Here is a 27,362-nt window from a genome sequence, read left to right on the forward strand (position 1 = left end):
TGCATGTTTACCATAAACACAGTGATCACAATGCTCAAAATCGGCATAACGAAGTCAAGGCAAGTAACCCAAACGAGAAAGCACTTTCATTCCAGTTTAACTCATGTGTCTAAACTGGCCATGCCACAAAGAAACACTTGGCTACTCGGTCACGGCAACAACATGATCATTCACACTAGATACATGGAGAGGATACGAGGTATCACATTTACAACCTCTGGCAATCACTCTAGATCCCTTATAGATCTTCCATTTCCCATCACCAAAGGTGGTATGAAATCCATCGTCATCTAGCTACCCTGTGCTAATCAAGCTCTTCTTGTGCTGAGGTACATGCCGTACATGTTGAAGTGTGAAGACAGAACCATGCTGAAAATTCAATTGCATACTTCCAATACCTACAATGTCACATGCATAGTTGTCCCCAAGATGGACAACACCATGTTGATCCCCTGTATAGCCAGAGAACCACTCACGATGAGGGGTGACATGAAAGAAAGCACCTGAATCTAAAATCCAAGTATGCATGTCATCATCCGTATCTGCAATTAAAGCATGTGTACTAAAGTATGAAGAGACAAAGAGTACGTCATTCCCAATGTCATTGTCATGAGTGACTACATTCACTTCTTCAATTTTGACACTGCTCTTCTTAGGTTGACTCTCTTTCTTCTCTTCCTTGCTATCATCTGTCTTCTTGCCCTTTCCTTTCTCTTTCTTCCATTTGTAGCAGTCACGTTTAAAGTGGTCCTTGCCACAATGATGGCATTCAACATCCTTACCACGTGATTTACTGTGTCCGCCGTCCCTTGCTATCAAATTTGCCTTTTTGTTGTGATTTGCCCCTAGTATGCACAGCACTGGAAGACTTACCAGATGCATTGTTTTGCCGATTCATTTCTTCCATGAGTAGAACACTCTCTACATCACCATACAAAAGGATTGCATTAGAATTGCTCACAGCAGTCCTGAATGTATCCCAACTCTTTGGCAGAGTGCAAAGTAAGAACATAGCCTTAAATTCCTCATCAATCATGAACTTCAAGGCAACCAGCTGGCTGAAAATGGAGTTAAACTCACTCAAGCGAGTAGACATTGATGTACTCTCTTTCATACGCAAATCCATAAGCTTTTTCAGCCAATAAACTTTGCTTGCGGCACTCTTCTATGCATACAGTTCTTCCAGTCGAGTCCAAATAGCATAGGCAGAATCCAAACCTTCAATGTTAAATAGCAAGGCATCAGAAATCGATAGCTCAATGGTTGAGCGTGCAAGCTCATTTAACTCATTCCAATCTTCTTGTTCCATATCTGTAGGCTTTGCCCCTTCGGTCCAAATCGGCTTTGCTTGCTTCTTCTGCAACAGGATATTATAGCACCGTTTTTGCCAGACTGTAAAGTAATGTGCTCCTTCAAGCTTCTTAATGTGCATGAGATTACTGCTGTCACTGCTGCTAGCCATGATTTTCAGCCCAAATGTGACCAAAAAATTCAGCAACTGCAGGCCCAAACTGCACACAAGTGACCAGGTACAAACAAGTACCAACCAGCAATAAATAACCAGGTAGAAGCAGAAATTTCAGATCTGTAGATAAATTTTCAAAATCATTAAACCTTGTGCTACAGCACTCCACAATTGATTACAGCTGTTTCAAGAGCAAATACATTAGATTGCATGAGAAGTCCCAAATTTTAGCTGCAATTTCTGTTGTACATGCACCCACGGGCACAAAATTTGACAGGCATGGTAAAAAATTCCAAAATTTTTTGTGCTTAAAGCATCAACCATACATCTATACTGTCTCCGACTTGCATAGAACAGGCCAATTTTGCTAAAATAGAGCAATTTTAGCAAAACCCCCTAATTTTTGCAATTGCTAGATGTCCAAATTGCATGGAATTAAACCTGCATGTACATAAAATGACCAAATGGTGCACAAATTTCACCCAAACAGCAAAAGCCCCAAATTGCATGGGGTCCAATGTGCATCAATATCGAGAAATTGAGTAAATTTTAGCCGAATTTTTGCATGTACATGAAAAGCCCCAAATGTTGAAGACAAAATATCACAAATTCTTGCAATTTTTGAGACAAATGATCTTGTTTTGCATCACAATTCCCCAAATCCGGAAAAAGCCCCAAATTTTCGGACCAAGATTTTGCACAAATCTGAACTTTGTGCCTCCAACGCGTGACCTCCGATTAGAGAGAGGAGTTTCAAACACAAAATTTGAAGAAAATAATGGTTTTTGCAAAGAAAAAGAACGAGAACATGGATTGACGGGTCTGTTTACCCGTCATGTCTGACGGTGCTTGATTTGGCTGCATGGCTCCTCTCAACTGTGGTCACTAGCCCCTTGCGTGTTGTCCCCAGCCTGTCGCGTGTCGTCCCCGTCTGACGCCTGTAGCTCGTCGACTGGTCTTCGTCAGTCCTATCGCTCGCGATGCCTGCAGTCTGGTTATGTGTCACCTGGGCCTGGTCCTTGCCTACAGCATGTCGCCTAGGCGTGGTCACCTGCAGCAGGGTTGCCTGTAGCTACCTAGTTGTTGCGAATGTGCATTAAGCCTAGTCGCCATAGCCTGGTCCTCGCCTGCACTTCAACCCATCAACTATCCACTTGGCGGTCGCCTACTTACCTCATGCCTGACTACGCCTCGAGAAGTGTGCACTCCTTGCCCTCTCTGATACCAGTTTGTTGCTCCGTGCAAAGAAATCCCTTAAAACGTCATGGATGAGTTCTTGCTAAGATGAGAGGGGGATCCACTAGAGGAGGAGGAAGTGGCGTATTAGCACCAATACCTATGCGTACTAATGAGAAAGCATCAAATGTTGACGTATCTTCAACTAATGTGGGTGAGGCCTCTACCATTGGTGGCACGGGCTCCACATCCCCATCCAACTCTGACAAAAGACAAAGAGTGGAGGCTCACGCGACATCGGAGAGGCAATCCTCTTTTTCTCAAGCTCCGCTCATGTGCATGGATCAATTGTCTTTCTTAGAGAAAGGCAACGACTTGCGGCATTTAGTGTCATAAAGCAAAAGTAATGGAAGAAGATGGTAAAAACCATTGCCAATGTGGATCCTTGTGAAGGATGGATCGGTGTCACATATAATGACATAAGGATGAAAAAGATTGATGAAAATAAGAGAATTAATAGAGCCCTTCATCCTATTCGGGTTGCTCCATTCTCATGGATGGATAGAGTGATCATAAGAAATGGGATATTATCAACATACTTGTCTCATGTCCACTCGATACTTCTTTTTTACGGGCTGTAGACACTAGCAAGAGGGGCAGGAAAACGACAGGTATCTTCATCTATCGCCACATTCGGTAAGCTATCATTGAGGTATACATTGTCTTTTAAATTTGTTTCTTTCATTATTCATAATTATCTATCTTCCTATTCTCTCTAATATCTATCTGCATTCTCTCGTCCCCCTAAGTCTCTATCTCTCTTGATTCTTGAAAGTTGAATCTTTCGAGACTCAACTCTTTCTCTCTCTAAGTATTGTAGTTTGTGGTTGTAGGTGGGCTCCTTGAATGTGGTTCTAGTTGTTACTGATAATGCATCGAATTGTCGTGCATGGGCCGTTTGCTTGAGGTCGAGTTTCCGACGATTGTGTAAACTCCATATGCAAGTCATTGTTTGGACTTGCTCATGGAGGACATTGGCAAGCTGAAGTGGGTAAAGAGGATGGTCTGCAAAGCCACATCAATTGTCACATTCTTCACGGTAAAGGTAAAGGTGCTTGCGATGTAGCGTGAGCATAGCACACTCGAGTTGATGAAGCCTTTTTCAACTCGCTCTTCAACTTGCTTTGCTTATGTGTGGTTATTACTCGAGCGTCTTTATGAGGTGTAGTCTGCCTTGCACCAGACAGTGGTGCCCACTCTATGCAATGAGTGTGATGAGCATGAGATAGAGGAGGCCAAAGCCATGCAATGCTTGTGCCTCAATGAGCAATTTTGGTAGAAAGGTTGTGCCATTGTCATTGTTGTCTCCTTTTATAGGGTGTTACGTATGAGTGATTGCAAGGGTTCCACCATGGGCCTTCTCTTTTATTTCTTTAGAGTGGCATTGGTGGAGACACGTGCTTGTATGGTGATCACAAAGACACAACACACACATGTTCTAGAGATAGCAGAGAGGAGATGGGCATGGATGCATAAGCCCATCCATGGTTTTTCCGCATTGGTGCATTCCACTTATAAGTTGCCGACGGATAATAGAGAGCTCTATTTGGACCAGCTTGCTTATTTGGCTTGTGTGGTCCTTGTGGATGACAACAATGCAGTGTTGGAGAAGCTAGGATGCTATGCAAATCAAAGAGGGCATGTTACTTCTTCCATTTGTTGAAGCAGAGAGTCACTTTTCAAGCCTTTATTTTGGTGGCAAAACTTTGGATATGTGTTGGAGAACTTTCAATGCTTAGCTATGAGAGTTCTTTCTTAGGATTGCTCTTTGGGTATATGTGAGAGAAAGTAGAGTGCCTATTCTCTCATTCACATGAAGATTCACAATCGGCTTAGTATATGACAGTTGAGCGGCTAGTCTATTGCTGCACTAACTTTCACATGATGAGGGTTATGATGAGCATGGGTAGTCCAACACTGGTAAATAGTTAGCCATAAAATTAAAATTTTATTTTTTAAAACTTTAAGGCTTATACTTTACAATTTAGACTTTAGCATTTACAATCTTATGTGCATTGTATAGGTGAATGTTGATACATTCAAGTTGATGCGCGACACTCTTTTGAGTGTACATCAAGAGATGGATGAGGAGGAGGAGATGATGTTGCAATAGATACTTGCAACATTCGTAGTTAGAGTGCTGTGGGTAAGGAGTTCAAGTAGGTGGTAGCAAAGGCATGGTTATTCGACGCCCTTCGACTCTGACGAGGGGTGGTTCCAGTGGCTTGCTAACAGGGGGACGTGAAATTTTGAGATGCTTTAATCTTGTTGATAATATTTGATTAAATTATTAATCAAATGTGCAAGGTTTTTAAGCACATGTGATATACTCTTCAACGAGGAATTCCTAGTAAGCACGAGTCATCAGCTCGTGTTGACTACGTCTCTGCCCTTTGTACACACCGCCCGTTTTCCTACCGATTGAATGGTCCGGTAAAGTTTTTGGATTGCGGCGATGCTGGTGGTTCACCATCGGTGACGTTGTGAGAAGTTCATTAAGCCTTATAATTTAGAGAAAGGAGAAGTCGTAACAAGATTTCCGTAAGTGAACCTGCGGAAGGATCATTGACACACATCCCTGAGAACAATGCGAACCGTGGAATGTCCGCGAAGGATCGCGCTGAGAGGTGGGTCGGTATCGTGTCTCCCCTTGTCGGAGTCGGGCGATAGTGGGAGAGGCTATGCTTCAAGGTCCTCCCGCGACCGTGCGGGTGGAGTCGTCATCGTAATAGGTTAATGACCCCAAGATATTAGTAGGGTGTCAGAGGAAAAAGGTTGTAATAAGTTATGTTTTATAGATGCTAGATAGTACTCAGTGTCAGAGTTGGGCTTAAACCAATTTATTGGCCACTAATGTTACTAGTAACATTAGAGACTAGGCATTAATTAATTAATTAATGCTAGTCTAAGGGTCAATAATTGCTCAGGGATACTTGGAAGATGAATTGGCCTAGCCAATTTAAGTATTGGCTCGTGAAATAGAGTTTTTGAACATTAGAATAATTACTAAAATAAAAATTAAAATTAATTTATTGAAAACTAATTTAATAATTTGGATAATAGTGGAAGTGGAATTAGAAGATTGCTAGTTGGTAAAACTTTCCCATGCAAGTGGGAAAATTTTTTTAGACTGGTGAAAGTCTATTCCAGCCATTGTGAGAGAGGAGGCAGCTGTTAGAGAGCAAGAGTAGACTGGTGATGTGATTTGCATTATCAAGGATCAATCCTACAACATGTGACAAAAATTTGGAGCCCTCCAGGAGCAGGTGGTAGTAGCCCAAGGCCCTTCTAGTGGAGATGACAGCATACAAGAGGGGAGCAATAATCTTTCTGGTGGTCCTAAGCTATAGGTGATAGCTTCCATGGTTGTTTGAGCAAGGCAACATCAGTTTTTCAGCATGGTTCGCAATGAATCTTTGAAATTTCTCCCTCTATGGAATTCTCTCTCATCATCTAGTTATTTCTCAAGTTATCTTAGCATTTTCTATCAGTTTGAGCCATTAGAGAAAGAGTTTTCACTCAATCTCCGCTACAAACTCTATTTTACAGCAGTAATTAGGGTTTGACAACTGCCTTGGGATGCATCCTTAGAATTTAGGGTCTAGGAATGGAATTCCAACAGCTAAAATTGAGGAATTTTAAGGAGATTCAAGAGCTAGCCAACCAATTGTTTACCGCAGCACAGAGGAGCGGGAAATGGAAAAAAGAAAAGAAGAAAAAGGCGCCTTAACTGGCAACTAGACCCTGGAAAAAATTAAATGCATGGGCACGACCCTCAAGAAGTCTTAAGTCGCCCAAGGAGAGTAAAAGAATAAAAAGCGCACCATTAAGTGCGAAAACGCTTCCAAAACCTTGTAAGAGATCGCTAGGCTCACTCCTGTGCAAATTATATGCATTAGTTGGGGATAGGATAGACTAGAACGTTGGGAAATGAGAAATGGGCCTAGGCTAATGGCCGGCCATGTAAAAAAGGGAGATGACCGCCCATGAAAAGTAGGGCATGTATATAAAGTTGAAAAGTAAATGGGAAGATTATTCTTGTGTGTGGCCAAAGCTTCTTCTTCTTCTTCTCTTGTTTCTTGCCTTCTTGCTTGTGCTTGAGAGAGGGATTGAGAGAGTGTGAGGGAGTGATTGTGTGGGAGTGAGGGATCTTGGAGAAGAAGCTCTCCATCTCCTCTCTTCATCTTCCCCTCCTCTCTTCTCTTCTCTTATCTCGCGTGTGGCTATGGAGGATGAAGCTCATGGGAGAGGGATTGAGGTTTCTTGAGCTTGCCTCAAGGATGGTGGAGCTACCGGTGTGCAAGAAAGAGGAGGGTACTCGATCGAGCAACAAGGTAAGCTCACTACACCCGTAAGGTAGGCATTGCGCGTCAGCTATGTGAGAGGTAGCCATGACCGCTCGGTTCGAAACACTTGAGGAATAAGTGGTCCGTAGGTCTCGGGGTAGAGCTTGAAGCTCCCCTCCATTTTGGTTCCGTTGCCGGGACCGACGGAATCGAGCCTTGAGCGCCGTGCGCATCAAATCGAGCATAGAAGTAGGGTTTGCAGCCTGAACCGGTGCTCGAGATAACTAGGAGATTTAGGAGGGTTTAATCCGTGAAACAAGTAAGTATTTGGGTTTGTTGGAAGCATTAGATTAGGACTACTATTCTGCATTTCTGTTTTCATGTTGGTTGGACTAGATTAAGGTTAGATTAGGTTAAAAAAAGAGAAAATAGAGGTTCTGGCCGCTGCTGGAAATAGGGAAACAGGGGACCAGATTCAAGTTTCTAGGTGAAACAGGGAAAGGGAACTGGCTGTAAGGTTTTGCAGTGCTGGGAAAGGACCTTAAGAGGCTTGGGAGGCCAGGACAAACCTCATTTCTTTGGTTAGCCTTGTGTGAGAGAGAGAGAGAAAGAGAGAGCTTCTGGTTCACAGAAAGAGGAAACACTACCACGATTCTAGGTGCCATCGATTCGTGCTGCTTCAGGTGAGTCTGGTGTTTTTCAATAGTGCTCTAATCAGATATGGGAAGTCTGTAGTGATTGTGTGCAGCAGACATTAAGAGGGATTCAAATGCGTCAGAATCGCGCCCGCCGCCGACGCAGTCGGACCAACTCGCAGTGGTTCGATTCCCAGAATTGGACCACCCGAGTCCTGGGGTCGGACTGTCCGATTCCCAGAATCGGACCGTCCGACTGAGGGAGTCCGACCATCCGTGTCCGATTCCCGGAATTGGACACCCCGATCGGACGTGCCACGTGGCACTCGGACTGCCCATTAGAGTCGGACCATCGTAGCCAGACTTGGACCAGTCCATAGTCGGACCACTTTGAAAATAGGACCACCCTCCTGGTCCGATTCCCAGAATCGGACCACCAGGGTCGGACAAGTCCCAGAATCGGACCAACCCTGTCCGACTATTAGAGTCGGACCAGACCTGTCCGATTCCCAGAATCGGACCGTCTGACTCCTAGAGTCGGACCAGCTTTGTCCGATTCCCAGAATCGGACCATCCTGCCAGAAGGAAAAGATAAGGATCTTTTGCTGGCCTTGCCACAGACCTGACCCCAGGACACAACCCTGAACACCACGAAGACCCAGTTTGACCATTAGAACCTCAGAGACCAATCGAACTTAGGGCAGAACCGAAAACGCAGCATAGACCCGCAGAAAGACCGTAGAATAGCCGGGAACCGAGTTGAGAACTCAAATTAGACTGGGAATGTGGGTAGAAACAAGGTGGAGTTTGCATTAAACGCTTTCTGCATCGGCACTTCACTCTTGTGCTCCACTAAGTCTGCACAGCAAGAAAAGAGAAAAGCTTGTTTTCGCACCAAGCACCACGAAAGCACTAAGCACAACGTGTGAATAAGGATCGCAGCTGCTTTCGAATAACAAGGAACACACCAGGATATCTAATAACATTAAGGAACCCACTAGTAGGAGAAGACCCCAAGACTCAGACAAGTGCCTGAGTGCCCTACTAGTAGTACCTGGAGAAGACACGAAGACACGGGAAGCAACAAGATAGAGGAGTGGAAGCTGCCGGAGCTGATTGGATTCATTAACAACCTCGTGGAGCTAGAAGCAGAAACAATGTCGGGATCAAGAGGCGAACAAGGGGAAGACCAATTAGACTTGGGAGAATTTTCAACCTCGGTCCAGGAACTGGTCCACGACTACGATCTACTCACCAGGACCGTAATCCAAGGCAGACTTATAGAGGAAGTGGTAGCTAACCTGGAATAAGAGAGAAGAGCTATCAAGAGAGCGCTGGAAGGCATAATTGCCTACAACCATGAGCAAAGGGCTAGAAGGCTGCAGCAAGACGTGGATATGTACGAGGCTAGACGAGTACTAGACCTAGCTGGGGCAGCCAAGTCCGGACCGAACGTAGAAAGGGAACGGGTAGCAGAGGCTGGCATGACATTGAGTGAACTGGTGGCAAAGCGACTCATGGACAATACATCCGTGGAATAGAGTGCTACTGCCCTAGCCACCGCGCTACTGTTAGGATTGGGAGTCACACAAGGGGCTAAAGAGCAGGCTAGAATCCCCATAGTACCAAAACAACTAGCTCAATACGAACCTAGCAGTGACCCGTACAGCTTCATGGAGCAGTTCGAGCAAGTATGTGAGGTGAACGGTCTTACTGACCCTACGCAGCGAGCCCAAGCCTTCGGCTTGTGCTTAGGCGACAAGGGGAGGACCTGGTATTCTAGTCTGGATGACGCAGAACGTACAAAATTTGCTCGCCTTAAGGGCCTCTTCATCAAGAGATTTTCGGAGGCAGGGTATTCAGATAACCTCATTGTTAGGTTGACGAATATCAGTCAAAGGGAGAAGGAGGACGTTAGGGATTACGTCACTCAGGTGCGCAGCCTCTACAAGAGAATCCCTGCCAATGAGCGACCTACCGAGAGGGCAGTGTCTACAATGTTCATGAACGGGATTCGGAGTGAGGAGCTCTACAAGGCTTTGGCCAGTAACTCCACCTTACAATGAGACGTGCTAGCTCGAGTCTTCAAGGAGGCAATACGCGTAGATAATCAACTCAGGGAACGTAGCATGAGGACTACCAACCGAGATAGTGCAAGCCAGAGGGACCCTGAGAGATCAACCACCTTGGGGGAAAAAACAACTGCTAGCGTGCAGGATAAGGGAAAGAGTGTAGACCACGACCAAGGGATGGCAGAGATGAGAATGGAGATTGCACGGTTGCAAGAGCTCGTAAGAAAGCCTGTGAGATCGCATGTACAATGTGTGTACTGCGGGGGCAATCACCTCCCAGTTGAGTGCCAAGATCCTAGATCTCGGCCGTGCTCAAATTGCGGTAGATTCGGGCATGATGCAGTGCATTGCAGAATGCCGAGGAGATTCCCATATACGCAGCAGTACAACCCTCCATACTTAGGTAATAGGCCACCTAATTTCTTTGGTAGGAGAGCCCAGTTAGCTCTTCCAGCACCAACTAACTCAAGACGTACCGTGCCTAGGCTGGAGATGAATCCAACTGGTATACCCAGGCCACCAGGGCCTTTTGTGACTCACCCATCTAGCGATGCTCCTGTTTACTTTGTGGAAGAGCCTAATGAGGAAGAGACATATGTCAATCCGTACATATCCTATGACGAGGAGGGCAACCCAGTCCTGATGGACTATCAGCCAGTGCCGGTGATGGCTTTAGGAAGAGGAAGAGGCAGAGGCTTTGGAGGGCCCAGCCAGGATCCAGTCACATGCTGGACTTGCAGCCACCGAGGCCACATTTCATCACGCTGCCCAGAGCGAGAACAAGCTAACAAGGACAAAGCAGATCTCCGATGCGCAGAGTGTGGAATCACACATCTGTTTCCTGACTGTCCTAGGCGGAAGCCATCAACCAACTCTGCCAACATGCCATCGGTGCCTCTGGGGCTCTTTGGAGTGGAAACTTTTGGTAGTGAGGATACGCCCATCCCACTACATGCTATGACGCAAGCTCAAACGAAACAAGCAGGCATCTCCTTGCCAGGGCCAAGTAACCTTGATGCAATCTCAATGGGGAAGAAAAGCCGGAGAGACAGAAAAAGAGAACCGATGCAAAGATAACCCTTAAAACCGAGGAAACGACTACGCTAGTAACGAGAAAGAAGGTCACAGACGCGGAGGCAGAGACCTTGACTCCTAAGACAACAGAGCTAGGGAGTGCCAAGATAGGGGAATATCCCCACCCCAAATAGCAACTCGAGGCTATAGCCAAGGTCAAGGAGTGGGTCAAGGACGCCCAAAAGCACCTCAAGGATGCTGAACCCATACTGGAAGATCCTATGGACGACTTCTCTAGTGTTAGCACACCAGTCTCACCCTCAAAACCACAGGCTGGGAGCATACCTGCACCACTAGGAGCGATTCAGCAGCAAGGCCGGGGGGAAACTTACCATGGCAGACAGAATGCATGGCCTAGAACTGCTAGCCTCAGAGGAAGACAAGGGTCCAGTAACCTCCTCACAACCTTGCTATCCACTCCAGTAACTCTAAACTTGGAGGATCTGCTTAGACAAAATCACTCCTTGTGTTGACAGGAGTTAAAAGACTTGATCGAGGGACACGCAGGACTTGCAGGTGCTGATCCGCAAGATCATGATGCAGTTACACGGATCCCAAGTCTAACTCTACACTCAAATCCTAGGTCTTTGCACATCAATGCTTTTTGGGAAAGCACTAAAATGCACGCAGTTTTGCCTGTCCTAGCCTTAGGAGACATGACTCGAAAAGAAATTATAGACACAGGTGCTGGTGTTAGTGTGCTAAACCATGCAGTCCTAGAGGCATGGGGAAACCCTCCTGTAGAGACTGCTAGATTTAATGTCACGTTAGCAAACGGAATGAGGGTAAGACCATTTGGGGTCTTAAAGAATTGGCCGGTAAAGATTGCCGGTGTGCAATTTTCGATAAACTTCATTGTCATGAAGGGAGTGGATTACGACATACTATTAGGCCGACCTTGGATGAGGAATGCACGTGTCATAGAGGACTGGGGCAATGGGTTGATTTTCCTAGGGAATAGAACTAGTACAGTAAGGGTAGAGATGGACACTTGGACGACGACACCTGTTGACCTAGCTGCCATCTCGGCTATGCTAAAAGGCGATACTCAAACGACCAAACCCTATGGATCGCTCGCTAGATATATTCCTTGTCTTGAGGATGAGAGGGATTGGATGCACGTTTTGGCAACCATTGACCTACCATTCTCGGATGAGGAAGAACCACATCAGCAGGCTGCTAAAGCCACAACCATGCCAACTGAGGAGCTAGTTGTGCCACTTTGCATGATGGCAGGAAGCTCACTCAACCTGGGCAAACCGGCCTTGTCCCACATCCCCAGCAACAAATTAGAGCTTCAGGAAATCGTAGAGTATCTGACCAATAAATTGGATAGCAATTTGGCTGCTAACTTAAAACCTCTATGTGACCTTTTAGCTAAACCAGAATGGAAATGGACCAAGGTCCACGACCTGAACTTGTTATATAAGAAGGAGATTGAAGAGGGAAGCTTAGGGGATGATGAGCAGTCAGAAGGACAGGACCCGGATGATGAGGAGTATGAGGACTGTCACTCTACGGGAGAAGAGAGTGAAGAAGAGATAGACACAATAGAGTACGACATGGAGGGAAAAGCGATAGAACAAATTAGGGCAGACTCGAGGCCTAGGAAAGAAGGGATCAGTCGGAACGAAAAAGGAGTCATGCGAATGGAGTGTGACAGATCCTAGCTAGAACGCATAGGAGCCGTGGATTACGAGCAAGCCGGAGTAGCACAACCATGGGTAATCCCAGTGCTCAAGACAGATGCACCTACGGAACTACGACCCCATGGGGAAACAGCTTCCTCAAGTGAGGGATGCGAGTTTAGCTCAGAGTCGGAAGTTAGCACTGAGAGTGATCCCGAGATACCGCAACCCTCTAAGGTCAAACGCACCAAGGGAGACTTGCCAGTCCACCTGAGGCGCAGGAGGCTAAAAGAGGAGGCCAGAAAGCAAGCAAGGGACTCAGAAGCAGAAAGGCAAAAGAAACCACAGGATCTGCCCAAACGGTTTACAAAATTTAAAAAGGGTGACAGAGTGGTGATTTTGTTAGATACAAAAAGACAAGGTCAGACTAGTGAACCGATCGAGGGACCCGTCAAAGTCAAAGAGGTTAACTTGGCTGGGGAGGGTGAAAAACCAAGACCAGTGTTCGTTGCAAATGACTTGGCGGAGGATGAAGAGACCAAACTCGTTGCGCTCCTGCAAGAGTACATTGACGTATTTTCCTGGACATTGGACGAACTTAAGGGAGTCGACCCTAGGGTCGTGACTCATAATATCCCAATGATTCCAGATGCAGTGTCAACGAAACAACGACCTTACCCCATGACCCAATGATCCCAGATGCAGTGTCAACGAAACAACGACCTTACCCCATGAATCCCAAGCACGCCCATGCAGTAAAAGAGGAGATTGATAAACTCATGAGGGCAGGTTTCATATATGAGATCGAGCACACGGACTGGGTATCACCTATCGTGATTGTCATTAAAAAAAATGGAAAAATCCGAGTGTACGTGAACTACAAAAAAGTGAATGCCGCTACAAAGAGGGATAACTATCCTTTACCTTACACCGAGCACATGCTTGTGAGGGTAGCAGGAAAGGAAGCCTACAGTTTTCTGGATGGTTTCTCAAGCTACAATCAAGTGCAAGTGCACCCCGACGACAGGCACAAGACTGCCTTTGCCACGGAATGGGGCGTGTTCGCCTACATTGTCATGCCTTTTGGGCTAATGAACGCACCTGCAACTTTCCAACGCCTAATGTGCACTATCTTTAAGGACATGCTTAGGCGCGAACTAGAAGTGTTCGTAGACGACTTATGTTTACACTCTAGTTGGGCCGAACACTTGGAGAAATTGAGAGTTGTTTTTGAAAGGTGTAGGCTGTACCACCTCTCGTTGAACCCTTTAAAGTGCCAGTTCTGGGTAAAACACGGATGCATCTTAGGGCACGTAGTGTCAAGGAACGGCATTGCTACTGACTTTTCCAAAGTTAGAGTCATTGTTGACTTACCGCCACCCGATAACTACAAGGGAGTTCAGTGCTTCTTGGGACACACTGGATATTATCGACGCTTTGTACTAAATTACGCACTAATAGCTAGACCATTGTACAAGCTATTGATAGTGTTTGAGTGGACGGAGAAATGCCAGCGCGCATATGACGAGTTGAAAAAGGCTCTTACGACTGCACCAATCCTACGAGCCCCAGACTGGAACATAATGTTTCATGTACACATAGACGCCTCTAAGTTCGCTTTTGGAGCCGTGCTATGCCAGCTTGGTGAACATAACTTGGATTACCCGGTGAGTTTTGCCAGCAGGCAGCTCACAGAGACCGAGATGAACTATTCCACGACAGAAAGGGAGGGGTTGGCCATGGTATTTGCGGTAAAGAAATTTAGGCATTACCTGTTGGCCACTCCCTTTGTCTTCTTTGTTGACCATCAAGCCTTGTTGTATCTTGTGAACAATCCTTGCGCTACGGGGCGCATAGCTAGATGGTTACTCCTCTTACTGGAGTTTGACTTCTCTGTGGTTGTACGCAAAGGAAAACAGCATTACATGGCTGACCACATGTCCCGCATACCCACAGGAGAAGCCGTTGGACAAGGCGTGCTTGACGATTTTCCGGATGCCCATCTCTTTAACTTGTCTAGTGAGCGAGAATTATTTAAAGCTGATCTGACGCCGTATTGGGCCGATGACATAGTGCAAGTGCTAGAAAATGGACTACCAGAGCGACCCATTGAGAAGACCAGGCTGAAAAGACTTATCTTGAAAATTCAGCCATACCAACTGATAGCTGGTCAACTCTACAGGTTGGGACAAGACGGTTTATTGCACAGGTGCGTGTGTGAGCACGAGATGCACGATGCATTGAACGAAGCACATGGAGGAATCACTGGAGGACACTTTAGCAAGGACACGACAGCCCGAAAAGTGCTACAATCCCAGCTATGGTGGCCCACCCTCTTCCGCGATGCAGCTAAATTTGTAAAGCACTGGGATGAGTGCCAAAGGACCAAAGTGCCTGTGCGAAAGGACAAGATGGAGTTGACCCCTGTCGTAGCCCGACAACCCTTTGAAAAATGGGGCATCGATTTTATTGGACCTATCAGTCCTGCGGCACAATATTCCCAAGCTCGCTACATCATAGTGGCAACCGTCTATCTAACGAAATGGGCAGAGGCACGAGCCACGAGGAAGAATGATGCTAGGACCACCGCAAAGTTCTTGTGGGAGCAGGTCATTTCACGGTTTGGTTGTCCAATCGAACTTGTAAGCGACCAAGGCACACACTTCATTAATGAAGTGATTGCCCACTTGCTCTCTACCTTCCTAATAATTCATCGGAAGTCCTCTCCCTATTACCCTCAGGCTAATGGCCAAGCCGAATCCACAAATAAAATCTTAGTCAACGTGCTTACAAAAGTTGTGCCTACTTCAAGAAGTGACTGGGACAACAAGCTAATGGCGGCCTTGTGGGCCTATCGCACAGCTTATAAAACGGCTGTAGGACAGACGCCTTTTAGGCTGACGTACGGAACTGAAGCCATTTTACCCTTAGAATTCTTTATCCCTAGCTTGAGGCTAGCAGTCCAGGAGCGTTGGGAGGGAAGAGAAAAGAAGAAAAAGGCACCTTAACTGGCAACTAAACCTTGGAAAAAATTAAATGCACGGGCACGACCCTCAAGAAGTCTTAGAGTCGCCCGAGTAAAAGAATAAAAAGCGCACCATTAAGTGCGAAAACGCTTCCAAAACCTTGTAAGAGAGCGCCAGGCTCACTCCTGTGCAAATTGTATACATTAGTTGGGGATAAGATAGACTAGAACGGTGGAAAATGAGAAATGGGCCTAGGCTAATGGCCGGCCATGTAAAAAAGGGGGATGACCGCCCATGAAAAGTAGGGCATGTATATAAAGTTGAAAAGTAAATGGGAAGATTATTCTTGTGTGTGGCCAAAGCTTCTTCTTCTTCTTCTCTTGTTTCTTGCCTTCTTGCTTGTGCTTGAGAGAGGGATTCAGAGAGTGTGAGGGAGTGATTGTGTGGGAGTGAGGGATCTTGGAGAAGAAGCTCTCCATCTCCTCTCTTCATCTTCCCCTCCTCTCTTCTCTTCTCTTGTCTCGCGTGTGGCTATGGAGGATGAAGCTCATGGGAGAGGGATTGAGGTTGCTTGAGCTTGCCTCAAGGATCGTGGAGCTACCGGTGTGCAAGAAAGAGGAGGGTACTCGATCGAGCAACAAGGTAAGCTCACTACACCCGTAAGGTAGGTATTGCGCGTCGGCTATGTGAGAGGTAGCCATGGCCGCTCGGTTCGAAACACTTGAGCAATAAGTGGTCCGTAGGTCTCGGGGTAGAGCTTGAAGCTCCCCTCCACCAATATCAAATTTGGGGTTGAATTTGTCTTTCAAACAATAGGGTGAAGGCCAACCCCCAAGCAAACCAACAAGAAAATTGGTTTGGAGTCTTTTTGGTCTGTTTTAAAAGCAAGAGATACTTGGATTAGTGGAGGAGATCACAGGATCTCAATTGCACTCCTTCCGCTTGCAATATAAGATAAATAAATATTACAAGAGGTGCCAGTTTTGGGGTCAACGGGGTGTCCAATATCCGAGATTAAAAAGGTAAAGTGTGCATTTTTAGTTTATGTGAATTTTATGCTTGTCGTAATTAGTGATTAATCAAGTTATTTACCGCCATTTCCAAGGATGAATTGGTTAGAATAAATATAAGATAAATAAATATTGCAAGAGGTGCCAATTTTGGGGCAACAGGGTATCCAATATCCAAGATTAAAGTGGTAAAGTGTGCATTTTTAGTTTATGTGAATTTTATGCTTGTCATAATTAGTGATTAATCAAGTTATTTACCACCATTTCCAGGGATACCATTTATTCCCTTAAATTGGTTGACTCGAGGCACCTGATTGAAGGTTAGAAGCTTTGCTCTAGTACTGAAATTGTATTCGGCTGAGCATTATAGTAAGAATGTCTTCAAATAGTAAGATGGGATTAAGTAGGGATGATGCCTCTCAATTTGAAAATCCACCTAGTATTGGGAAAGATGCAATGCCTCTTGAACAAGGCATGCAACATGGACAATAAGCTGATAATGTTGGTTTAGACCAAAATGTGGGTCCTTTTAGGCCTTTAGAAGCTTATGATTAGCAAGAGAAAGAGGAATTTGATGACCAGTCTAAAGATAAGTTGAGGATTATGGCTGGAATGTTTATGCAATTGGCAAATGATCCTCAATTCATGCATTTTTTGAACACTTTAAAGGATGGCAACAAAGACAAGAATAGAAAATCATTTCCAAGAGTTTCGGGACAACAAGATACACCGAAGGAAGAGCCAATATAGCATCATGATGTTCCAAATGTGGATAGTGAGCATAAGCAAATGATGCTAGTGAGGCAATCGATGAATATACAAAGGCAAGGCTGAAAAAGATTTAAGGTAGAGAGATGTTGTATCCAAGTTGAGTATGAGATAGGATGGGCCCTTCCAAGTATCAAAGAGGATCAATGATGTTACTTATCGGCTGAAGTTGCCTCCACATTGGCAAATACACAATGTCTTTGATGTGAGCTTGTTGAGGCCTTTTCATGGTGATGTGCCGAAGGATGTATTCGTTGAAATTCGGCCTATTAAGGAGTTGGATGATGTATTGGTACCTATGCAGATTTTGGCACATAAAGAAAGAAAGGTGAAAGGTAAAGTTTCCAAAAGGCATTTAATGAAGTTTTAGAACTATTTATTGATGGATGCTAAGTGGATGGAAGCGGATGACTTGGCAAACCATCTTGAATTGTTGTAGCTTTATCTTAGTGCCCTTCAGTTAGAGTTGACTTTGGATTGGGCTCAATCAGGTTCAACAGAGCAAGGGGTCCAGAGCAGTGCTTGATGCTCAAGGGGGAAGGTAGCACTTCCACTCCTCGAGTAATGGACAGCTTTCGTATGTAGTGGGTCTTGGATGTATTCAGCACGTATCCAAGGTATTGTGCTAATAGTATGTGTGCCATGAGGTTACTACTCAGAGTACTAGTGATTGTGAGATGTATGCAGATGAGTATGATTCTTACCCCAGCTATGAAACTATACATTTGTATCAACTTATGATCAGCATGAGATCAGTTTCAAATCAGTTTGTCATTAGTTTTCAGATCAATATATGATCAAATTATGATCAGTTGATGCTCAGTTTTCAATGGCTTTCAGCTGGTTTTATGAACAATAGCATGTCTAGTGAATGCCATTGATAGTTCAGCCATGGTTTATGTTGAGTTAATATTTTACTATGGTTCTTTAGTTAAAATAGTTGGGAAGCATGAGAAATGGATGTACCCGATGAGTTTTTGGGCAGCTTTGGACTATATTTTAGTTTTTTGTCATGTTTATATTGGCTGGAAATTTTTAGCAAGGGTTAGACATGTGGCATAGTTAAACAACAAAGGCCAATGTTGTGTCGAATGTGATGCCTTATGGAAATTCCCGTGCAATATACTTTTGCTTTGGCACATTGCAATGTAATCGAGGACGATTGCAAGGATTTCAAGGGGGAGGTCTATCATGATGACGTGAAAATTTTGAATGCTTTCCTTTTGCTAGAGATAGTTGATTAACTTAATGATCAAATGTGCAATGTTGTGATACACATGTAATGCCCATAGAAGATATTTCACGGTAACAGGCCAAGGACCCTGAGGAAACACTGGAGGTCAAAGGAAAAAGTTGCAACAAGTTAGTGGGCTCTAAGTGATAGTTGGTGTCAGTTTAGCCCTAGGAGAATTAGTTGGCCTATAAGTGTTAGTGGTGACACTAGGGACTAGGCATTAATTAATTAATTAATGCTTGTCCATGGGTCAAATAAGGCTTGGGACCACTTGGGGTTGCAAATGGCCTAGCCAATTAAATTGTGGCTGAGCACATCTAATTTTGGGAAGAGAGAAAAAGGGTTGAAATTAATTTTTAGAATTAATTAATTTTGAAAATTAATAAATGACTGAAAATTGTTGGAAAATAGAAAAAGAAGGTTGCCACTTGGTAAAAATTCCCATGCAATGGGAGAGAAGACTGTTTGGGGCTAGTGGAGGCTGATTCAGTGCATTCAGGCTGAGAGAGAGAGGGAGAAGAGGCTAGTGATCAGTCTGTGCAGCTGTGGAGGATCTTTTAGGGCTGGGAACTGCAGCAAGGGACCCAACTGCAGCAAGTGACAGCATTTATGAGCTCTACAGAGGCTGATGACAGCAGTAGGTAGCAAGTGATAGTAGTCTTGGGCCCTCGTGGCAGCAGATGATAGCATTTAGGGCAGCCTGTACAGGGCAGCAGCCATCTTCTTAAGGGTTCTCCGCTCTGAAAATTCTCTCTCTACAGTAGTCTTTCACCTTATTCTCTAATAATCTCAGCACTTCTTAGCCATTTGGAGCTGATCTCAGCCAAGTTTGGTGGGCAATAGAGGAATTTCTATCGTAAACCCCATTCACAGCAGAAATTAGGATTTAGGAGACACATTCAAACTTGTGACAACAATTAAAAGCATTGAAGATTGAAATTAGTAGCTAGAATTCAAGGAATTGCGAGAGATTTTAGATGCCAGTCTATTTCAATTGATTTGGGGCAGCATTTGGCTAATTAGGGGTCAAGCTTTGACAAGTCTTGGGTGAGGATCAAGGGACAAATTGCTCAAAAGGCTTGTTGATCATTTATGACAGCAAGGGGCATTTGGATCAACAGAGGAGATTGAACAATCTCAATTGTACCTTTCCAATTGCAATATAAGCTAAAGAAATATTGCAAGGCGTGCCAATTTTGGGGTTGACAAGGTGTCCAATGTCCAAGATTGTATGGTGAAGTGTGCATTTCAGTTTTGTGAATTTGTTTGTTGCTATAATTAAGTGCTAAATCAGGTCATCACCACCCTATCCGAGGAGGAAGTGTGGTTTTAGTTACCAATACACTTGCAATATCGGCACTTACGCAATTGATTCTTGATATAGAAAGTTGTGAGTGCTATGTTGGCACCTTTGTTGCACCTTTTGTCATCCAAAAGGATGGTGACCCCCTCCTCATACTTTATCTCCAAAGCCACCTTGCGGGCGGTGATGGTTTCACTAAATTTTACTTCATTCATCAAGTTGTGAAGAAGTATAGTTTTATTATTGACGTTATCTAGACGACTATTGAGAGTAGTCAATTTTGATAAAGGAGACTTTATTCATCCCATACCTCTTTCACTATTTTTGTGAGATCAAGGTGATGAAGGAGGTTGTTAGAAAGGCCGAGCCCAATGATGGCGAGCGCACTCTCGTTCTTCCCGAGCCATTTCTAATGAAGTTGCAGGTGTCCCAAATATGCTTTGGCTTGTTAGTGGACATGACTCTCCATGCGCCTTCCCGCATAAGTCTAAGCTAAATCTTCGTCTTCTAGATGGAGAAGCTGACGCCCGAGAATTTTTCAATGGTGATGCCATATCTTGGCATCCCAATGGTAGATGCCATGGAGAGGGCACATGGACTACCCCTAAAGAAGACAATTCAACTTTAATTTTTAAAGGTTTAATCAAAACCTTTAATAGACTGTGTGTGTTGAGGAGAGTAGATGGTGGTGAGATTCCACGTGGGCAGAGCAGCATGCTGAACGTGGGCAGGTGACATCCAGGATGTGACAGCAGGCAGGCATGAGTTGGTGTGCTGGAGAGTGGCATGGCAGGCAATCAGCAGGTTGACTGCAGAAGGTGGTGGAGCGGCAGGACACAAGATCCAACAAGCATGGCACATTGGAGTAGAGGTGGCAATGTGGACAGATGAGCCGGGAAGAAAACAGATGAGAGAACTGATCGACTGGATGCTGACCATGCGCAAGCTTGGATGTCATGGGCACATCTGTAGAGCAGCAGGCCATGTGCTGCAGAACAGGCTGCACATGTGCAGGCAGGAATTGAGACCAGGGCAGCCGCCCACAGGAAGGACTGTGACAAGTTAGCACATCCACTGTTGGGCAACAAGCTGGAGCTACCCGGCGATGTGACAGCAAAAAACTCTCCAGGCTAGGGAACCGAACAGGTATTGGCAGCATTGGCAGGAGGCAGAGGTCACGCTCTTCCTCCTCTTTTCCTTCTTTCTCTTCTTCTTCTTCTTCTACACCTTATAGCCCTAGGGTTTCCCCCAAACCTTTGGCCCTTATTTAAAGTTGGGAGGTGAAAAAGGTGTTCACACCTTTAACTCACACACTTACACACCTAAGGTGTGTTCACACATAGGGGAGTGTATAGAACTAACTAATAATCCTTCCCATCATTTGGAGCGATTGTAATTACCAAAGCGGTTTGCTTCTATCTGTCCTTAAAACCTTACGCTTGCTATCTTCTGAAATGTCATGCCCATTCTCGTGACAATACTTACATCTGTTTCTTTTTTCCTGCTTCTCATCTTCTTTTAGTTGACCAGAAGACCATGATCCCTCTTTACCTTTATGTTGCCCGCTAGATGAAGAGGTCAGTTCGTGTTTTCCTTTATGTGAGGAGGCAAAATCTTGATCACTTGTCAATGTAGCCAATTGATTTAGGCAGCTTTTGTTCCTGTTGCAATAGCAATGCAACTAGCATTGCCTTTAGTAACCAGCCTCAAAGTAGTAGCAAAGCTTTGATAAGATTCAAGCAATCCACCAAGCAGTGGAGACAGGCTAACTCTTTAAATACATTCTCATCAATGTTTGCAAGTTGATCCTTCAGATCTTTGACCGGAGTCAAATATGCATCCATACTATCACCTTCCAGCATCTTTTCAGAATTAAAATGCTTTCTTATGTAAGCGAGATGTGGTTCATTGCAGACCTGGTAGAGGGATGCAAGTGTGTCCTAAAGGTTAAGCAAGTAAAGTTAAATGCCTTAATTAAAGAAAAATTATCGTGCATTTTGGCCCGATTTAACTCCACAGAAAACCCCCCAAAAAGAATTATTAAAAGAAAAAGATGTTATATTTGGTGGTAAAACAAATGTCCAAAAATCTCCTATTTAATGACATGTGGGCTTTCTCTTCAATCTTGCATCTCACTCTGTGCCGGCTCTGCTCCACATCACCATCATCATGTACATCTCCAACAGCTGCTGACCCCATCCAGGCAGCTGCTGCCACCCACCATTCTGGAGCTGCCACCTGCTGCTGCCAGTGCTGCCCTGCCTGCTGGCACCTCTAGAGGCTGTGTCTCTGCTGTTGGTGCTGTCATTCATCATCATCAGCCGCTGCCTCCCATGTGAGGTGCTGCTGCGCACTGCAGATTGCTGTGTTTTGTATCCAGCAGCTGTTGCCTTGTTTCTACCCATCTCCAAGAGCTGCTGCTCTTCAAGTTGCTGCCCTTCACCACAGTTTGTTGCCAGGAAGTACATTGCTGTGTTTTTTCATTCCCAGCCTCAGACACTACCTGTATTTTCAATATCCAGCCTGCTGCCTCAGTTCCCATGCTAACAAAGGTAGGTAGTGCGCTGGCAAATTCCTTATCTCTGTGAGGTATTGAACACCTGTGTCAGCGCTGTAATTTCTAGTGGCTTCCTTCTAGTTTCCAAGAGCATCACTTGAGTAAGGGTTTGTGGACTGAACACCCAAATGTCAGTGATATTTGATCTAGATCAAACTTGAACTGCTATTTTGTAAGCCCCAAAATGGTCGGAATTGAGATGCATGCCTACTGTGCGAATGTTGGACATGCTTATTCTGACTGACATCAAATTACCCTAAACAAAGTTATACTAAGGGTTTTACCCCTTTGGTTGGAACTTTCACTTGGAGAAGGTGGGCTTTCTTTCTTCTCTTTTTGTTTTGTGGGAACAATAACCTTCCATAGACACATGGTAAAGGTGAAATCTTGACCTTGTGTGCGGTGAGAGTGACCCTCACATCGAAAAAATAAAAATACATGACAGTTTACATTGGTGAAATATTGAAGAACTTTTACTGTTCATAAACATGTTTGTACAATGGTTTTGTAAATGATTGCCAGACCCTAGCCCACAACACTGGTGGCACTACATTTCATTGAAGTGGCATTACATAATCCACAATGTCCATATTGATAGTCCTAACTGGGAGAGGAGGGGAGGGAGGGTGAGAGGGAGGGAGGGAGTGTAAATAAAAACTTCAGTAATGCTGCAGATTCGTGCAGGGAATTTAAGTGGTGATTGCCATTTCAAGCGGGAGTTGCTAAGAGGTTACTTTGACCTCTGTAAACATCATCAGGTATGAGTCTTATTGCTTATATGAAAGTATTTGTGTCCAAGGAAAAGTGAACACTAGTTTCACAGAGCACTGACGTTCTTGACTCTTGATTTTCAAAAAAGGTGCATCTTAGTGTTTACAAATTTGTTTCACAGCAATGGTACTAAACATTACTTCAGAGGCTTCTGACATACTTTTTTTGCACTTTCAGTCACCATTATTGAGTGAGATGCCGTTTCTAAGGGGTGCATCAAAGCAAGTATTGTATTGATGTTAATGTTCATCATCCCACACTAGAACAGTAATACTAGGATGTTTCTGCTTGTTTTACGAAGTGCCTCACTTTTTTCCTTGGGTCAATGTTGTAGATCGTTAGACTGTTTGGAGATCTCAAAAATGGCCTTTGGTGGCTCTTAGATTAAGTATGCAATAGAGATTTAGTCGATCTACTTTGCGGTAAAGTAAGGACACTGTTTCCATAGTGTAGGGGGCTGTCTTCTGATCAGCCTCCTTACCCTAGCAGGATGCTACCATGGCACAAATAATTCTAGTCATACTCATGTCCCCACATTCATATCTACATGCAGTGACATACAATATGAGGAACATATGTTCATTAACGAGTGTGTTGTCACTAGGAGGTGGTTAGGTACAATATGCCAATGGATAGATTTGTTTCGCAATTGCTAATTTGCAGTAATTTTGATACCACGTAAAATCCCTTACTTTTGGGTAGTGAAACTCAACATGGGAAACTCCTCTTACTTTTCTATGTTCTTTGATCTTTCTACCTCTAGCTTTTCTCGGCGTATTTTAGGCTTTCCTTAAAATAATTTTCCCTGGAGTATAAATGCATTGCTAGAGCTGGAATTACATCCTTAACAATTTTTCTTGGAAATATAAATGCGGTGTTAGAGCTTGAATTATATTGGGTGATTGCAGACATAAGGAAACCTTCTGCATCAATTGACAAATTGATCTTCTTTATTGATCAATTCTGATTACTTTTGGCTCTAGGATTGTGTGCGACGACGAGCTTCGAAGTCTGTTGCAATGAATCCGTTCTGCTCCGGGACTAACATAAATGAGACCATAGACAAAGTTTGGGATACTTGCTATAAGGATACAAAACCTTTTGAGAGGGTTCCATGAACTTTGCAAAGTTCTAACATCTGTAAGTTTTGGTGTTTTTGCCACTCTTTAGATGACTTTCCTAGCTGAACGAACCCTGACAATTGCAAGTGGGAGTATATGGTATACATTGGGAACAGTCAGGGACTGCATTATTAACATATTCACTCAGTACAGTGATACTGGTTGGCAAGAGTAATGTTACCATGATTACTAGTCTGCCAGCAGCATTTACAGTGATGGGACAGGTTATGACTTCTTGGGGGACTTGTTTTATTTATGGGACATTTGGAGCATAGCTTGAATTTGGATCTCACTTTTGTTCACAATCAGGAAATCTGCTGTCTCCATGGACTCCACAAGCTTTGGGAGGTTTTTTATATACTAATTAGCATTCCTCCAAAACCGCATTTGGTCTTTAAAATCATGGATTTCAGACATTGGTTGACTGCTGCTTCAACGAGGCATTGTAAAGAAGTGTCAGAAGAATGATTATTGAGCTGCAAAACCATCTTTTTAAGGACAGTTTTACCTTCATTTCAGAGTTTACACCTTCCAAAATCATGTTTTGATAGACCTAGAGTGCAAGAACGGATGAAAGTTGAAGTGCAATGTAAGCAACAGGCCATTCTCAATAGAAACATGAAACAATTTTAGCCATGGCAATGACCTGGCTCGTCTCATTGACAAATAAATATCTTTGGTTAAATGCAGTCAATTATAAAGCTACTTAGAATGTTTAGATTTAGACTGACAGGTAGACATATTTGATACTAGATCAAATATAAGCTTGGCCTTGAAAGGGAGTGAATTGAACCCATTCTATATGTCGAGCAATGGAACCTTAATCCACCAAATAAAATTTGGATTGCTTGCTCCAAGGAACCTTCATGAATAAAGATGATTGGCTTGAACTTTCTAATTTGGACCATGCCACTAAAAATTTTGAAATTTCAGAATACAGGCTTTAACAAATCGAGGTGTCTCCAGGTCATATCAATACATTCGAGGAAAAGAGTGGTAAAGCATGGTTTTATGGTTTGTGCTTGCTACATGTCATAGGGAAAGAGTGAATCATACAAAGCATAAACCATGGCATATAAGCTCTTTAAGAAATATGTTCTTTCAAGTCCAAATTGAAAGTAAAGTGATCTTGTTCTCCCTTATGCATTTGTCTTATGATTTTGTTGATTCTCATGGGTATTGTATTTTAATCAAAGGAATTGTGGAATGCCTTGGAAAAGAGTATTGCCAATTTTATCCATTTAGTAAGGTGCAGTCTCCTTTTTGACCTAGACAAAACTTTGTATCTTACTGACTATGCATGCATGTGAACATACACATACATATGGTTATACATGCATGCACACATACATACATAGATGCATACATCGAATGTGCTTTCATTTAGGGTGCTTGTTTAGCATGAGCTCATCCCATGATGATAAGATTCCATGGATTTTTTCCCGCTAAATCATTTGAGCAACTTCAGGTTCCTTTGCTCCAAAGGCACATAAATACTCATTTACTATATAAGACATACATACGTGGACACATGCATGTATACATCCAAATACATGCATGTGTGAATGGTTTGCATGTTATTATATGCACATATAGACATTGACATACATGTATTCAAAGACAAAAAATGAAATGCACATGGATGCAAATGCATGCACATGCACAAAAGCACAATGCAATACCACAAAATAACAGCAATCATTCATGGCACATATTTGTATTAATGCACACTATCATGCACGGGAACTACATCTAACTCTTGAAGATTTTGCATTTCTTTGGTAAGATGGTTATTAATATATCAAGTTTGAAAGGGCTCTATTGCATATATTACATTTTAGTTTACTTGTAGAACTCAAGGTTGTGTAAAATGTCTAGGTTCTCTCTTGATCTTAATAGAGAAGCATCCCTAACATTTCCTATTTTTTGCTTGAATAATAACTTATGCTTTTTGGCATATCTTTTATCTTATTCTCAATAAAACAACTCCCATTCAAACCCCAAAGAGGGATTTTTTGGTTACTTTCTTTTGAACTTCACTAAATCAAGCTACTAGTAGCACTTATAGATACCTACCCTTGTGATGCATATCTACATATAAGCAAAATCAAGTTAAGCTCTTAAGTTTTTACATAATAAATTCTCTCTCTATGTATTCTCTTCCCAAATGAACATCTTTATGATGAGCATAAAAACTTTTCTACTTTGATGTTATTTTGAAATTTTATTTCAATGGAGTTTAGAGTGTTCTTTTCTAACCAAAAGGCATTGTGCTTTTAGTACCATTTAAAAAATAGTTTATTAATCAAAATTTGATGATATAGCAAAAACAAGATCCAAGGAAAAAAAAATTACTTCTCAAACAAAGTTAACAAAGAACTCTTTTGGATTTCTTTAATCCAAGCTACTAGTCTCATTTTATTTAATATCCAAATCTTGTAATGCATATCAACATACAAGAAAATAGAAATAGCCTTGGTGAATTTTTATTAGTTGGTGTTTTAGAACATTTTTTATTAGTTTCTAACTATTTTGAAAGGTTTTGTAATTTATTAAAAGAACTCACATGTTATCTTAGTTTTAATAAGCGGTTTAATTTTTTATTTTATGACACATTTTGTACCTACTTTTCATTGAAAAATTAATTTGTACAATTTTTGTAAATCCATGTGCTTAAGTGACCCAATCGCTTCTTTGACCTCTTGATAGATGATGCCTTTTCTAGAAGTTTTGTTTTTCATTTCTAATTTAAGTGTTTACAAAATAGCATGTACCCATTATCTTTATGTAGAATGCAAGGGTACCTTTTAATGAAGTTGCTATAGAATGGGTCCATAATTTTTGCTCTCTTTTTTTCACTCCATTGATACTATGTTGATGTAACATTTTGATGAACTTCTTGTTCATTTTCTCATTTTGATGAACTTTTTTATTCATTTTCTAAAACACTCTTGGCATTAATATGAAGATGGAATGCATGATTCCCCTCACATATAGATTACATTTAGATGTCAAATGGTTTTTTATTTCTCTATGTCTAAAAAGTAAGATTTTGCTTTATTAAATATACTATTTTTTCTTGATTGTGAATATGTAATTTCATGGGGCAACAATGATGAACTTGGCTTGTGAGTATTGTGTCGTAGGGCTGATTAGATGAATGAAGTCAATTTTTCATTTCTCAAATGGTTGGCATCTGATCACTGGGGTCAATTCCATTTTGTCCTTATGAATAG

At 43.1% G+C, this 27,362-nt stretch overlaps 1 protein-coding gene across 3 annotated transcripts in view; it reads left to right on the forward strand.

Moving 5' to 3' along the window:
- LOC148015787 (Ku70-binding family protein) overlaps positions 1-25,008 on the forward strand; it is a 132,777-nt gene extending 107,769 nt beyond the window's left edge. The window contains exons 5-6 of one of the 3 annotated variants that reach the window (XM_087663682.1): positions 22,909-22,992; positions 23,914-24,047. In XM_087663682.1, the coding sequence (XP_087519808.1) occupies positions 22,909-22,992; positions 23,914-23,919 (90 nt within the window). In that variant the 3' untranslated portion in view covers positions 23,920-24,047. The other 2 variants (XM_087663681.1, XM_087663680.1) reach the window with 2 other exon arrangements.
- The last annotated feature ends 2,354 nt before the right edge of the window (positions 25,009-27,362 follow it).

Source organism: Lygodium microphyllum, chromosome 23 (genome assembly GCF_053477565.2).
Source record: "Lygodium microphyllum isolate KBCC chromosome 23, Lygodium_microphyllum_v1.1.10, whole genome shotgun sequence".
NCBI lineage: Eukaryota > Viridiplantae > Streptophyta > Polypodiopsida > Schizaeales > Lygodiaceae > Lygodium > Lygodium microphyllum.